We start from the raw sequence: 16,579 nt of genomic DNA, 5'->3' as shown, positions 1-16,579 counted from the left end.
ATAGGTTCGCCATCACTGATCTAGGATGTATGACTGCAGTATAAGTTTCCAAATTGACTTATATGGTAGATATATACTATAAAACAACAACAATAGCAATAATGAAGCCACTCTGGAAACAGGTAAAATCCAGTGAGACTTTTAAGACCTCTTTATCTGAAATAACCTTGAAACAGAGAAAAACAAGTTTAATGACTAATATATATTTGAAATGTGCAGGTTGGACAGCATTTGGACTTGGAATGAAACACTAAGAGGTTACATTCATGGATAACCAACAAGATAAGGCTGTTGTTGCCTCAGCCAATGGAGAAAACACTCTGAATAATGGGGTCAAAGAAAATGGTAAGGGAATTTAATTATAATACATAATATCTCTCCCAGTAGTCCTTTGTTATTATTTTGCTATCCATAATGCTTGGACAGGTTAAGTTCAGAATGCCTCTGATATTGATGTTAATCCTAAATTTTATTCCACCAAATCTCTAACTGGGCTAGAAGGGTCTCTGAGACATATATAATCCAATCCCTTTGCTCTTCCAAATCATTTCCCTCAAATGAATACTTAAGTTCCTCAAAATCCCTAGTGAATTAGAAATATGCTCTGATGTGAGGCTTGGAACATTCAGATTCAGTATGAGCTTCCAGAACAGAGGTCTGAAGAATAGGACTGAGCCTCATAGCTTAAAACCATGAATATCCCACCTGAGCATTTTGTTACCCTGAAATCCTTGACTTTCCAATTAATTGAGCAGTCAGCCTACTTCTTTTCTACTTCTGAGGAAAGTCTCTGAAGGAAAAGCTGAATCTAAAGGAAATAATGTATTTCACTCACATGAATATTCAATATAAAATCAGGGTTGGTCTTTAACTTGTAATTTCTTATTCTAAAGCTAAAGAAACTGAAGCTGAGTTTATATAATAAGATCAAGTACCAGAAACTGACCAAGGGAAGGAGAATTAATGAGTTTGGTCTAAAACCTTTAATTTTATTCCTGTCATTTTTTTTCCCTTGTCTCTAGACTCAGAGAACCAGGATATGGCAATGAAGTCATTTGCAGCTCTAGAGGCTGCTGCACCTGTACAGCCTATACCCATGGTTCAAAAAGAGACCCTGATGTATCCCAGGGGTCTCTTGCCTCTGCCCTCCAAGAAACCCTGTATGCAGAGCCCTCCCTCTCCTTTGGACCTGATTGAAGCACCTGAGCATGCTGCTAATAGTGCTTCTGTGAATGCCATCTCCCTTACATCTGGTGTTGGAAAAGGCCTAAACACATGGTCACTGCCCAATGAGTGTGAGAAAGCTTCATTTGCCATAATGGAGCCTGCAGGCTTGTCAGCTCTGAATGGGGACTGCCTCATGCAGCCAAGCCGGACTTGCTTGGGCTGCTTCATGGAATCTAAGGATACAGTAGATCCTGAGCCAGGGATCAGTCTAAAAGTTGGTGATCTAAATAGGGATTATGAAACTTGTGCAGTCTCTGATATAGGGATTCAGTGTATTAATGCTGGAGAAAATATGAAATACGGAGAGCAGCTGCTCTCAGACCAGCTTCTCAGCTTCCCCCTACACAAATCAAGGGCAGGAGATAGACGAGAAGCTGAGAAACCTGACATCGACTTGGAGGATCCAGCTCAGAAAAGTTATTATGAGGCATTACTGTTAGATAAGTGCAACACGGAAGAAGCTTTGCTGGCAAATTCCAATCAGGATTGGGGTTACTTTGAGACTTTTATTAGTGAGAGTAAGATTGAACTTCTTGACCTATGTTCTAAGAATGAGCTGTCTGTCAACCTATTCTCTGAAGAAGATGTGGATAACTACATGTTTGATGATGATGAGTCAACACTGGGCAGTGATGTCTGCTCCTTGAAAATTCGATATGAGTCCTTCCAGGACAATGTCCGAGACAAGACTACCCTTCTGATGCAGGAGGATGCACAATTCAACTTTTTCCCCAGTGTATTTACTACCTGCTCCAAGCGGGAGTGTAAAAGTGGGGCCCTGAAGCAGAACAGCGATCTTTCCCAATTCAAGGTCCCTGATGTGAGCATCATCTGGGGAGAGGAAGATAAAAATCTAGACAAAAAGAAAGGCAAAGGAGAAGGGCAGGAAAATAAAGATGTAGAGAAAAATGATGGAAAGGAAAATGGAGAAAAGTCTGCCTTAAATAAACCATGCAGTGGGACTGAGGAAGGGCAATTTAAGAATCCAAAACAAGGCCATCTTGCCAATTCCTTGGAGTCATCAGGGAATTTCAGTGATGACAGTTCCTTCATTGAAGTCTCTTATGATGCCATGGGAGAGATCAAAGACTGTAGCCGCTATATGGCTCGGGATAATAATTCTGGTGGCTCCTCCACCCAGCAGAACTATGGGCTGCGAGTAAAGAGAAAAGTCAGGTACAGTGAAGATTATCTATATGATGTTGACTCACTAGAGGGTGAAAAAGTAAATGAGAGGAAGGAATGGATTCCAGGTGGTTCCAAAGAGGAAGATGATGATGAATGGTGTCCCAAGAAGAGAAGAAAAGTAACCCGGAAAGAGCCCCCTGTTATTATCAAATACATTATCATCAATCGCTTTAAAGGTGAGAAGAACATGCTAGTGAAGTTGGGTAGGGTGGATGCTAGTGAGACAACAGTGAATTTGAGTGAGCATCAGCTAAACAAATATGCCAAGCTGGCGCCCTTGAAGGGCTTCTGGCAGAAGAAGAAGAAGCAGAGAAACAGCAGCACAGACTCCAACAAGACACACTTATGCCCAAAGCAAATCTTTGAATCAGGTAGCTTTGAGGTGTCATTCCTGCCACCTGCTCGCAAACGAAAATATAAACTTGGAAACAGGCACAGGATTCAAAGAATCCCATCCATGGAAACTTCAGCAAGTGCTAAGCAAATTTCATTCTACAATGATCAGAGGAAAGCTATTAGTCTTAAAGAAGATGGAAGCCTGAAAGATGCACAGAAATCACCCCCTCTGGCTGCTCCCAGCTGTGCAAATGGATCACATTTAAATAACATCACAAGCCCTGACTCAATGAAATTCAAAGCCCAAGATGCAGAATTTAAGGGGCCAGAGAGGAAAGTGCTCAACAAAATCAAATTTAAAAGTGAAGCCAAATTAAAATCTAAGAAAATCAAAGCTGGGCAAGAAAGCAAGCCAGTTGTTCAAATGAGTCCACTTTTGGAAGACAGATCCTCCAAGACTAATTTAAATAATGAAGCTATTCCTGGGACCTCAAACAGTTCCCATCTATCTGAATTTCGTGAGGCAAAGGCTGCTAAGAATTCTACTTTCCTACCAACAACCTGCTCTTCTGAAATGCCTCTATCATCTGCTAATGTTACCACCAATATACCTGTTATCCCTGGAGGGTATCTACAGACATTGTTAGATGCTTCTGACTTGTCAAATAATAGTGCTATCTCATACTTCACTCACCATTCCCCAGAACAAAATGAAGGCAGCCTCACTCATACAGAAAAATCGTTTGTACCTCTCCAATCTGACCAGGACTGTGTGCTTTCCTCACCTTCTGAGTCTGAGCTACAGCAGTCATCCCAAAACTTCAAAATGGAATCAAGCAACTATGGAAATATGTGGCCCAACAAGCCTACTTCTGGTCCCCAGGAATTCATAGCTGAAGTCTCAAGGGAGACAGCCCCAACCCAATCCAGTGAATTTGGAGTCTCCCAGGTAGTGTCCATGGAAAATAACCTCACAGCTGCAACATACAATCCAATCTGCCTCAATAGCGGTGATGGTGGTTGCAACAAGGTCCTATATGCCTCTGTGCAAGACACCCATCTTCCATCTGATGAGTCTTATCAATTATGCCACTTTAATAATGGCGAGATCTGCTTTCCTTTCCATCAAGACCCAGTCAATATAGATGATGGTAGACTATTTAGCTTTGATTCCATGGCCCCACTCTCTGTCAATTCAAGCAATTATTGCTCCTTACGCTTGAAGTCCTGTGAAAAGGATGCTGATGAGGATATCACTGATAACTTCCTGGCTCATTGTAGCCCCAAGCTGGTGATCCAGCAGAGCATTGATGAAATAGCACCACTAAAGGAATCCACTGATCTCCTGGATATCTCCAACTTCACTCCTGACAAATTCCGCCACTCTTCCCTCTCAGAGATGTCCCCACCAGACACCCCCAGTATTTCCCCTCAAATTACCAGATGTGACAGTACAAAGATGCTAGGAACACTGAAGGGATTCCAAGAGGGTGTCCCAGGATCACTGAGCAATATGGACAAGATCAAGTGGGACTGCACTACCCTTCCACAACAAGTCCAAGTGGAGGATGGATTTTCTTTAAATAGTCATCAGTTTCAGTTCCATATGTTCAATGATGATGATTCTGTCAGCCTGCTCCAAAAAAACCCTGGCTTATCAACATTTGATGATCCATCTGATAAAATGAATGCCAATAACAAAGTGTTGAAATCAAGAAAGAAAAGTTTTCCCAACAAGAGTGGGTCTGTGAACCAAAGCTCTTCTCAGAAAAATACCAGGAAAAAATCCCCCAAAACCACCACCAAAGGGATTGAAAAGCCATCTGGTAAAACCTTCCGCCAGGTCCCTAAGTCAATAAAGAAAGGGAAATACATAGCTGCAATCAATGGAGAGAAAATGCAAATTGGCATTGGCCACGAGAGAGGTCAAATCAACAGCCTATGCTCCACAGGGAAGACACTAACCGAATGTATCCAACATGGTGGTCTTGGGGCCTCTATGAAGATGCCAAATCAGAAGGGACTTTCTGGAGGTTGGGCTTTGGGTAAAGAGAGCAGCCCAGGCTGGAGCAACATGAGCATGGGCACCAACACCAACAGCCTCCTAGATGATGACCAGCGGGAGTTTCAGGAACCTTCTTATATTTTGTCCAACATTGCCTCTGGTATGGCAGATGTGCAGAGATTCATGATGGCCTCCATAGAGCCACTATGGGAGCCCACACAGCACCATGGGGACCCCAACATATTCTATTCCCCTGAGTCCAATAGTCTAAAATTAAAAACCCTCAAAATATTGGCTGGAACACCACAGGAATCTAAGAAAAAAGTCAACAGTGGGTCACCAGGAGCCACTAAGAATCACAGGTCTATCAAGGGTGTGAGTAAAAGCAATGGGAAAGCAGCAGTAGGTGATCCTGGTGGTGCACACATGCCTGGTTATAATGAGGACTCTCAATCTGCCTTCTTTGATAAAAAGTGTAATAACCTGAGTACTTTCGGTAATAATGGACCAACACACAAAAAGTTATATCGTCACAAAACCAGCACCAAGGCCCTGAGAGATGAGAAGTGTAAAGGAAAGCGTGTGGAGCGAGAACTGGTCCAAAAGGATGAGGCTGGGACAGCTTCTTTTGAAAAACTGAGGTAATACTGCACAAAATGGCTGAGATGATGCACCCTTAGCTTTCCTACTACCTGCAAAGCCTACCGTCTATCATTTTTCCCCTCTTGAAAGCAAAAGTTTGCATGAAAGAAACTGCCCATTTCCCTTCTCTTTCAAAGTAAAAAGGAAAAATAAAAGTGCATGAAAATCCCTATACTTTTAAACCACCCAAAATATTGGGCTATTTGGTTGTGGCTTGGCTAAGTATAAGCTCTAACAAGGCTACTTTTTCTGCTATCCAATATTAGCTTTTACTTATTGACAAAATGGAACTAAAAATATGCTCTTGAATGATTTTGGGAAGGGAAGGGCTTTGCAGAAAGAAAAATTTTCAACAACGAAATTAAAATGTTATACAGATTATTTTTTTAAAAAAGTAATTTGGAAAGCAAAATTTAATCGCGCAGCAATTAAGAGTGTTTTCTAGTGGCCCCTGCTATTTCTATCTTTTTCTGCATCATACGGTATTTAGTATGATGTAAACAAATTTAGATTTTGTGATCCCTTTGTGGGACATACTCTAAAACTGACTAAGATGGCATAAATTGTTTGGTTTTTCTGCAGGGATTCCGACTACAATCTCCTAAAAGCAGAAACAGCATTTTGGGTTTTACCTGTATTTGAAGAAGAGGCTCACATTTTCCAGAAAGACATTTGATGTTTCTATTTTATTTCTTTAAAAATATACCTTGTGGTATGTATGTTGACATGTAAGTGCTTAAAGAAAAGAATTTTAAAGTGTGAGAATAAGTCTTTGAAAGCAAACTTTAATCTGATATTCTTTGTAAAAGACTTTAAAAGTCACACAGTTGCACAAGAAGTTTATGCACTATTAACCCAAGGGGAAAAAAGGCAAACATTGTGCCAAACTACAAACAAGTGACTCTATTGTATATATTTTTACTTCTGTCGACATTTGGTTGTGAGTATTTGGGGAGCTTATCCCTGTTGATTTACTAGAAATATCCCAGTGATTCTTGCTATTAACCACCCCACTTATGTGGATAGCACCTATAGATCACAGTGGAAACATATGTTGTGCTACACAATTTACCAAAACTTAAAAATGCTGTTTGAGATGTGCCAAATTTTCTTACCTCATCTCATAGATTCACCCCACAGTTTAAATAGCATTAATGGATTTTTAAGTATATTATATATGTGCATACATACATTATTTAAAATTTTCAAACTCTACTGTACTATGTGGAAACATGAAGAATTAAGCATGGCACAATAAAGGTTTGTTTATTCCATTTTTGGAGGGTTAAAATGTCGGAAAAGTCTGGAAGTGATAACAGCTAAGTCCATCAGGGACCCAAGTATATACATTTACAGAATGTTTTATAAGGAAACTTTAAAGTTTGTTTTCTAAAAGCAAAATCTGTAGCTGAAAATTATTTAAAGTGCAAAGTTATATTGCTCATACTTTATATCTCAGTTTTATATATTTTATAATAGTCTGGGATAAATTATAAAATAGCTATAAATCAACACTAATGGTAAATTAAGTACATAGATTGTTTTTATTTAAATAGTTTCCTACATGTTTTATTCCAGTTTTGTCAAAAGTGCACTCATATCATGGCTTTAGTTGTTCTCTAAGTGCTTAATCTTGCAATGCCAATGTCATTTAAAGAAAACATTAAGACATCTCAGTACAACTCTTAACTCTTATGGGTTATGCGTGTGTGTGTGTGTGTGTGTGTGTGTGTGTGTGTGTGATAAAATGAACAATTTGTGGTAATGATTAATTTTGAGGCCATATACACTTAGTCTGAGGATGAATAGTATTTGAAGCCACGCACTATACTTAAATTTCAATTTATATATATTTTTGAAATCACATTTTTTATTCAATCCTCCCCCCTCCTTTTTAAATTTCACAGCTCCAACATCTCTCACTGCTAGCTTTTTTCTTCCCCTTTATTTACCACTTTACTTCTAACATTTGATCTATTTTCCTTGCACAGTTGAAGGTCTGTGCATCTGATGATGGGTGCATTATGGCACAGATGAGATAATGGATGTGAAAGCACTTTGTAGATCATAAAGTGCTATACAGATATAGGGGATTAATATTATTAATGTTGTTGGTTGTTGTTGTTGTTAACCTTACTATTCTTACTAATACTGTTACTAACCTATTAACCTTTAAATATATATGCTGTGGGTGGGAGGGTGGAGACTAGAGGGTGGGAGAACGGGGGATTTAAAAAAGGGGGAAGATGTTTAAAAGGAAATTTTAAGCAAAATATGAATCTACCTAGTTATTGCCACCTAACAGAGAAGAAACATTTGAAAGTAGTCAGAAATGGAAGGAAGCCTGTCACATGTATTAATGTACACACTTCCCAGTCCATTAATTTTTTCACCAGCCTGCTCTACTACTTATAACTAGGTTGCAAAATGAACAAGCCTGTGTTCTTGATGGTGTGATTGTGTGTGTCTGTAGGGATGAGTGGGTAAGGAGCATTTTGTGAAGCTGCTTCAGGTCTGGAAAATTATTTACTCAAAAGGCACCAGATGAAACATGTCTCCTCCTCTACAGCTGCCATCCAAAAGGGAAAATAATCAAACTGGAACACTTTCTTCTATTTCTCCACTCTGATAGCTAGCTGTTTGCACTAAATTCTATGGCTGGTTCCTAGGAGCTGGTATTTGTTTTGGTTTTGTGTGTATGTGTGGGTTTTTTTATATTTTGCAGCTGAATTTTGGTTTGGAATCACCAACTCTGCCTATTTTGTGAACCCCAAGACTTCAGACTTCAAAATCACCTGCTGGCAATTAAAAGAAGAAATGAATAAAATGTTCCATGAATACAATGTGTTTTGTAAAAAATAACTATGGGAGCAGTTATCTAGTTTTTCTCAGTATCAGTTCAGCTTTTCAAAAGGGGCTGAGGTGGGGTAGAAGGAAAACCTGAAACTGTTGGAAACAATTTTCTTGTCAGACCTTGCTATTAGTCCTTTGGAATAGATAATCTTTCAGTTTCTTCTGTGGACCTCATTAGGGGCCAATTCTATGGCAGGGTTCATCCCTTTCTCTAAAAATAATTTCTATTTAAAGTGTCTTTTTATCTTTATTGTTGAGAGTATTACAGATGTCCTCCCATTTTACCACCTTGTCTCCCACCCTCCCTCCCCCAGTTCCCATCCATCCCATGCCTTCACCACCTTATTTTCTGTGTCCATGGGCAATGCATATGTGCATATAAATTGTTTAGTTAATCTCTTCCCAGCCCCTCCACCCCATTCCCTCTGATATTCGAACATCTGTTCCATGTTTTCATGACTCTGGTCCTATTTTATTCATTATTTTATTGTGTCCACATGTAAGTGAGATCATGTGATATTTGTCTTTCTCTGACTGGCTTATTTTGCTTAGCTTTTTCTTTAATTTTTTATATGCTCTTATTGATTTTAGAAAGAGAAGAAGGAAGAGGGGTAGGGAGAGAGAAAAAAACAAACATCGATGTGAAAGAAACATCAACTGGCTGTCTCTTGTAGGCCCCCTACTGGGGAATGAGCTGCAACCTGGGCTTGTGCCCTGAACTGAAATCTAACTGGCAACCTTTTGGTGCATGAGACATCACTCAACCAACTGAGCCACACCAGCCAGGGCTACAGTGCAATCTTTTAATCCCCGAAGCCTGCATTTCCCATTTTATGAATCAATCATATGAGATTAAGAAGACCTGCCTGGGTAGAGTGGCCAGATTTATGCTTAGCTTTTTTTATTGGCCTACAGTACATTATATAATTTTTACTATATGTAAATTTTATTATTAACATATAAATTAGTGACCTGTAACCACTCTGTATAAAAATATAACAAGAATCCAAGTTGAGAAATGAGCAATAGGGCAAGTCAGAAGATGCTTATTCTCTTAATTATACTTAATATCCCACTCAGTACATGATGTTCTGTGTTCTTTAGTTTTTAAAGCTTTGTTGATCCTGTCTCTCCTCTCACAATTCTTTTGTCTTTTAATTTTAACTCACACTTCTTTTTTTTCTGTCACAACATAGTAAGCCTGACTTTTTGGAGATTTCTTATTCAACCAGCTGCCATAGTGGAGTGAGGACCAATGATATAAAAATAATGTTTTGCCCTAACACTGGTATCTCAAGTCAGATACATGAAATTTTCCTTGGTCTGAAATTTCTGATTGCCATTACCTATAAACCTCTCCTTTCTGAGAAGCTGCTTCCTATTAATGCCTTCCCAAATTAATCCCATTTAATTTTTACTTTCCTGAACATGGTATTCACCCTTATTCTTCTTACTTAATCTCAGCCCTTGCTTTAGAATTTTTTTCTTTTATATTCTCATATTCCACTTCCCCAAAGTGTCAGAATATAAGAACCTTAATCAGGCTACTTCTGGCGGAAGTTCAAAGAAGAATCTTCTCACTCTTAATTACCTTTAATTGCTTTTGCCACCTCCAAATCTAATTTTAAACACATGTTGAGAGAGAGAGAGAGAGAGAGAGAGAGAGAGAGAGAGAGAGAGAATTATGTCACATGACTGAGGAACGTTGGAAACTTTTTATTTGAAAATCTGTACAAACAGATCAAACAGATCTGATTCCCTTTCTAACTTGGTTAGGTGCTGGACTGTGTGAAGCAGGGTGTTAAAACAGTGGCTTTGGCCAAGGTTCTTCAAGACTTTGGGATTATGTTTGGGCTTGAACCAATGGCCTCTCCAGTGTCTCATACTCCACCTTCCTATGCTTCCTCCCACTTCTTGTTACTCTGCAATTATGTGTGAAGGCCTTACTGTTTCCTAAATGTTTTCAAACCTCCTGCACTATCTTGAGCATCACTTCTTTAGCCATCTCCCTGAAGTCCTTGGTGCTAGGTGGGCTTTTGTGACAACTTTCATCTTCTCTGAACTTTTTCTTTGCTGGGATACAACTGTATGTATGCTGGGGAGAGGGAGGTAAGTGTGTGTATAACAGAGAAGCATAAAAGATGCTTCACAAGCTGTAAACAGCTCTGGCATCCTATGTTCTGTTATTTGAGGTTCTGCCATTTTAGTGAGTTTCCATTTTAGTGGGTTGTTATCAACATTTACTTCCTAAAGCAGAAAAACCATATCCAAGGACCTTTTAATCAAGCTTGCTCTTACCAAGTTGAATCAGTGTGATGCAGATTTACCACATCTGTAATTTACAGATGCTCTCAGAACAGTTCCAAAAATTGAAGAGAGCTGAGTTTCTGCACTGAAGAGGAGAATGGAGCACTAGCTTGTCCTAACTAGTACTAGAACTAGAAATGTTTGTTTTCTCCTGTATTATTGAGAAGTTCTCTAATTTAAGGAGTTTTGTTTTCATTTAGGGTTTTTAATGACTGCCCACTTCTATAGAAATATGACGTTTTTATGAAATAAAAATAATATGAGATTTCTTTTCTAATCATAAAATTCATTAAGCAAATCATTACATTTAGGAGGTTTAGTACCAAAATCAAACATTTTAGTAACAAATAGGGATCTTGTCAATATAATGTAGGCCAGGAATTTTGTAAGTGTCTCAAGTACCTGCATAAAAATGAAGAAAAAATTAGCTGGCTGTTTAAACTTGGGAAACACTGTAATCTGCTTGAGGGTCCTCAGCCAGCATAGCATTATTTTGATGATAGTACTCAGGCTATCCTTTAAGACACATTTTTTTTTACTCAGAGCATTAAATAGTAGCTACAGTCATGAAGCAAAATCCCCATTACAGCTACATGATACTTGAGATGTACTCTTGGTTTCAGAATTATAACTAAGAGGTTAAACATTAGAGAAGGACAATGTAAAAGAGAGAGGCTTAGTACAAAGTTGAAGGTGAATGAGGCTTTTAAAATCAGTATCTGGGTAAATACATACTAACATTAACACTTATCAACAGGAGATAAAAAAGGATGTACATCCTCTAACAGGCTCACTGATTTCTGAATCTTAAAAAGACATGCCCCTCAAAAAGAAAAAAAAAAGGAGATATTTAAATCATTTTGCCTCTTTGAGAGACACCTAGTTTCACAGCACAAAAAGAAAAGGCTTAGAATGAAAACTTGAAGAGGCCTTTTGTTTTTGACTCCCAGTGAGGAGTGAGAAAGTTTAAGATGCTCTACTGGGATATATGTAGCACTGACTAGGGTCTGCTACTTGCAGAGTTTTGAATGTACTGTCCTTAATTTAATTTCCATAAAACTGAATGCACCTCTTTAGTAAGTTACTGATTTATGGTGCTAAAAACCTATCAACCCCATTTTTCTCTTCTCCCAAGCCCCTTACATATTTAAGAAAATTTAAAATAAAAGTATTAGAAGCCCTTTTTATGAATGTAACCTGAGTTTCTGTTTGATATATGACACTCCAACTTTAAAAAGTTAAGAAATTATTTGCCTTTTTTCTTTTAGAGTTAAGTTTTATAATCTGTAGAGTCAATTGAAGTATAAAGGTTAAGAATCAGTCTTAAGACGCCTACAAAATCTTGTATATTTTTAAGTGTGCTAATTTGTAACATATTTTGTAAGTGTATATTTTTCTTAGAAAAGTGCTGTGAAGTGTCTGTATGTGAGAGTTTTCCTTTTGTGCACCATTAGGTGCTAATAAAAGGATATTTACTTCAAAGTTTCTGGTTTTAGAAACCACAATACAAAGAAAAATACACTTTGTTGGAAATTTTGTAACACAAAACATGTTGTGAAAGAGTATAGTGATCTTGTGCAAAAGAAAATGAACATTTGTGAGCTTCTTGCTGTTTTATAGATTTTCTTGTAAATTATTCTTGTAACACCTCTGGTTTTGTTGTTCTTGTTGAAAAGGTTTTAAATATTTGTGACTGAGTGTATGGTGAAACTGTCATAATGTTACCTAGCTGAGTTTTGTTGTTTATGGAACAAATAAAAAGAAAAAGTTTAAAATACTGCTTTAGAATTATATGTATCAGAAATCGAACCATTTCTAATTAAATTCTATGTCCCAAATAAAAAGTTCTTCATTGTCTAGAGCAGTGTTTCTCAAACTATCTATGGTGAAGTACCAATGTTTTTTTCTCAAATCCATCACAGACTGATATTATCATGTAACAAAATAAGAATGAATTATTAAAGTGAAGAGGAAAACATATTCAAAATAAAAGCCCTAATGTATTCAATTCAACATGTAAAATTACTTAAAACAAATGTAGGGGAAAAGAAAAGAATTGCAAAACTTTGGTATTCTGTTTGAGACAAGTCCACTGATTAATGTCAAATTGCCATAGAAGGCTCTAACCCAGTGGTTCCCAATGTGGGGCATATGTTCCACAGGGGGGCAATTTGATTTTTAAGGGGGACAATTCGAGAATGAGTTATTAACAGTGAATTTTTTTGCATTTCTTATGGTTCTAGGGGCCTCATATACAGCATATAAATATATATTGTGACATACTTATTCATTTCAGTTTTCTATTATATGATTTGAAATTTTATTTGCTATTTTTTCATAGCACTTCATATTATTGTTATTTTTTAACAATTTCTTAGTGATTTCTTCCTCAGTACTTCAACTTGTCCCTTCGTTCTTTTATTTTTCTCTTTCATGGATGCCATGTTCTTTGGAAGCTTATTTAGAACAAGTTAATGGCCTTTTAGGCTTCCTCCACATAAATAGGAGTTCACTTTTTGAATAATAAGAATTATATGTCACGGGGGGGGTGGCACATCAGGATTTTAGAGATGCTTAGGTGGGGCATGGCCAAAAAAGGTTGGGAACCACTGCTCTAACTATTCTTTAAGAAATACTTTGAGTAGGATTAACAGCGTTACCATCATTTGGGAACTTGTTCAGAATGCTGAATTTTAGGTCTTACACTAATTCTACTGAATCAGAATCTGAATTTTAACAAGGTTCCTAGTTGATATGTGTGGATGTTAAAGTTTGAGAAGCACTGGACTAGAGTTTTATGCAGAGAATTTTTCTGTCTCTCAAATTGAGGAATCATTTTCCAGTGTGTCCAGTCTTCAAAGACCTTGGAACAAATGGTGTTCTTTTTTGTGGTCTAGATTGATTCTGCAGAGATGCAGTTCTCTCAAAGTGTCAAAGATATTTATTGAAAGTAATAAATGCTAATTTGCCTGGTACCCAAAATATGTCAAATTTTCCATAATTCCCTACAGTTCCTACATCATTTTACTTACCATTCACCCATGGACCCTGTTTTCTTTAATCAGTACTTTCACAAATTCTATTCTTACTGTGCTCAGTATTATAATATTTGATATGTCTAGAAATATTAGAGTCACCCATTAGTGCCTGGAACCCTGGCTAACCACAGGAAAGTCAGTGTGGTACACATGAGCTAATAGCCACTTCATTAGTCTTAAATATCATTACTCAAAGAAATTGAAAAATGCTTGGGATCTTATTTCCATTCACCATTTCATAGCACTCTATTACTCAGTTCCCAGCCTGTATTTTCAGTTATAAGCTGCCTATCTCCACTTGGACATTCTGCAATTTCCTTAGACTTATTTATTCAAGTTCATTTCATAATCTCTTTACCCTTTGAGTGTGCTCTAGCTTAGCGAATGATGCTACCGTTCATCCAAGTCAGAAAGTCAGAGAGAAAGGTTCACCAACAACTCCTTTCTCTTCCATCCTCAAATTCAACTGGCCACTGTCAGTGTTCCTGCCTATCTCCATTGTCACTGCCTTAATTCAAGCTTTCATGGTACTTTACCTGGATTCTTACAAACATTGCCATAATTCAGTGATATCATATCTGGAAATTTTCAAATAAGAAAAAATAAATGACTGTGGAGTTTCCAACTTTTTAATTTGCTAAGTAAAGATATTTTAAAAATAAAATTATTATCAACAAACAACAGGTATTGACAAAGATGTGAAGAAAAGGGAACCCTCATGCCTTGATGGTGGGAATGCAGATTGTTGTAGCCACTATGGAAAACAGTATGGAGTTTCCTCAATAAATGAAAAATAGACCTACCATATAAAATAGTAATTCTACTTCTGGGTATTTATCCAAAGAAATCCAAAACACTAATTTGAAAAGATATGTGCACCCCTGTTTATTACAGCATTATTTACAATAGCCAAGATATAGCAGCAACCTAAGTGCACAAAAATAGATGATTGGATAAAGAAGATGTGGTACATTAATACAATGAAATATTATTCAGCCATAAAAAAGAACAAAATCTTACCATTTGCAGCAGCATGGCTGGACCTAGAGGGCATTATGCTAGGTGAAAAATGTTGGACAGAGAAAGACAAATACCATATGATTTCACTTATGTGTGGAATCTAAAGAACAAAATAAACAAACAAACAAAATAAAAACAGACTTAGATACAGAGAATAGACTGTATGATTGCCAGAGGGGATGGGGGTTGGGAAGCTAGGTGGAAAAGGTGACGAAATTAAGAAGTACAAATTGGTAGTTGCCAAATAGTCATGGGGATGAAGCATAGCATAAGGAATATAGTAAATGATATTATAATAACTACATATAATGGCAGGTGGGTACTAGACTTATTAGGGGGATCGCTTCATAAATTATATAAATATCTGACCACTATGTTGTAATCTAAAACTAATATAAAATTATATTGAATTTAAACTGTAATTGAAAAAAAAAGATAGCCACTGGATGTTTTAGCTAATGCAATAAAACACAACAAAGACATGAGGATGAATAGATAGAATAGACAAAAAGGAGGTGATACTGTTCTCATTATTTATAAATAATATAATTATAAATCTGAAAGTTTCAAGGATATAGTCTGAAAAAATGTTACAATTAATCGAAAGTTTAGTAAATAAGATGGTCACAAATGTGATATAGCTTTAGTTTTTTCATCAATATTCATTTAGAAAGGATAATAAAAACAGTTTGTATATTTATATATACAAATAAATATACACTTCAAAGGACTTTATTTGATGAAAAATAACTAAACATTAATGGAGGCCTAAAACAGACCTAAATAAATGAAGAGCAGTGTCACATTTCTGGATGAGATCACACAATATTGTACAGATAATACTTCTCAAATTAATCAACAAATAAAATAAAATTCCAATTAAATTCCACCACGTGTTTTCTGGAACTTAACATAGTGATTTTAAATTCATTAGAAAAATAAAGGCATAAGAATGAACAAAAACAATGGGAAGAAAAAGAGAAAGAAGTTGATCTGACAGCTATTAAAATATACTGTGAAGCTAAAATAATTGAAAGTGTGGTCCATATTTTAATATTTTCAGTATATACTGCTACAACTAATATAGACAATAGCAGTTTTGGTTGTTCAAAAAGTTGAAATAGATCGGACTTTTCTCCTCATACAAATAGTCTCTCCCCCTCTTCTACTTCATTCTCTCTTTTTGCTCTTTTTTTCCCCTTCTTTTTTTCCCAATTTCATTTTTGCACTTCTTTTTTGTTTTTTTTCTTATTCTTCTTTTCTTTTCCTTTTTCTCTTTTATCTTATTCTCTACTTTCCTCCTTATCCCCTCATTCTCTTAATTTGAGTGGTCACCTTTATTTGGAGTTGTTAATATCGTGAATATATCCGTGTTCAGTGCCTGGTACGTTGTCCCTTTTTGTGTTGTATTTTGTGCCTTTAAATCAATGCAGCAGATCCAAGCAACAGCAGCCTCCTGATGACCACATGCTCTGTCTGAGGAACAGCAGCTGTACGTGAAGCCTCACCCCACCAGCCAGAAGAGCCACCACAGCTGTGAACGGCACCCACCAGAGGAGCTGCTGCCAACTGAGGAGCAGCTGCTACCGCAACCACCCAAGGAGCAACCACAACCCAAGGAGCCACTGCCACCCAGGGAGCAGCCACTGAATGACTCAACATCTAGATACGTCAGTGAGATCAAACATGGGCAGGCAAAGAAACCCCCAAAAGAAAGAAAAGGAGGACTCACCAGAAAAGCAGCTAAGTGAGACAGAGGCATGCAACATGACACGAAAAAGAATTCAGAATAAGGGTCCTAGCGTGCATAAAACGGGATGGAGGAAAAAATCAACAACATATGCCAGAAGTAAGGATGAAACAGATGAAAAAAATCAACTACTTATGCAAGGAGTGAGAAAGAAACCTGATGAAAAAAATCAATAACATATGGCAAGACCCAAAGAAGAAATGAGAAGCGTAT

The 16,579-nt window shown here is 37.2% G+C and overlaps 1 protein-coding gene across 1 annotated transcript; it reads left to right on the top strand.

The window, feature by feature from the left end:
* The first annotated feature begins 217 nt into the window (after positions 1–217).
* Positions 218–6,492, top strand: NEXMIF (neurite extension and migration factor). The gene is made up of 3 exons (XM_006082942.3): positions 218–345; positions 1,023–5,397; positions 5,981–6,492. The coding sequence occupies exons 1-3, from the start codon at positions 267–269 to the stop codon at positions 6,072–6,074; spliced, it is 4,548 nt and encodes a 1,515-aa protein (XP_006083004.1). The 5' UTR covers positions 218–266; the 3' UTR covers positions 6,075–6,492.
* The last annotated feature ends 10,087 nt before the right edge of the window (positions 6,493–16,579 follow it).

This window comes from Myotis lucifugus, unplaced genomic scaffold (genome assembly GCF_000147115.1).
Source record: "Myotis lucifugus unplaced genomic scaffold, Myoluc2.0 scaffold_4, whole genome shotgun sequence".
In the NCBI taxonomy this organism is placed as follows: Eukaryota; Metazoa; Chordata; class Mammalia; order Chiroptera; family Vespertilionidae; genus Myotis; species Myotis lucifugus.
The sequence above is the reverse complement of the archived record's forward strand: the minus strand, read 5'-3'. Positions and strand labels throughout refer to the sequence as shown.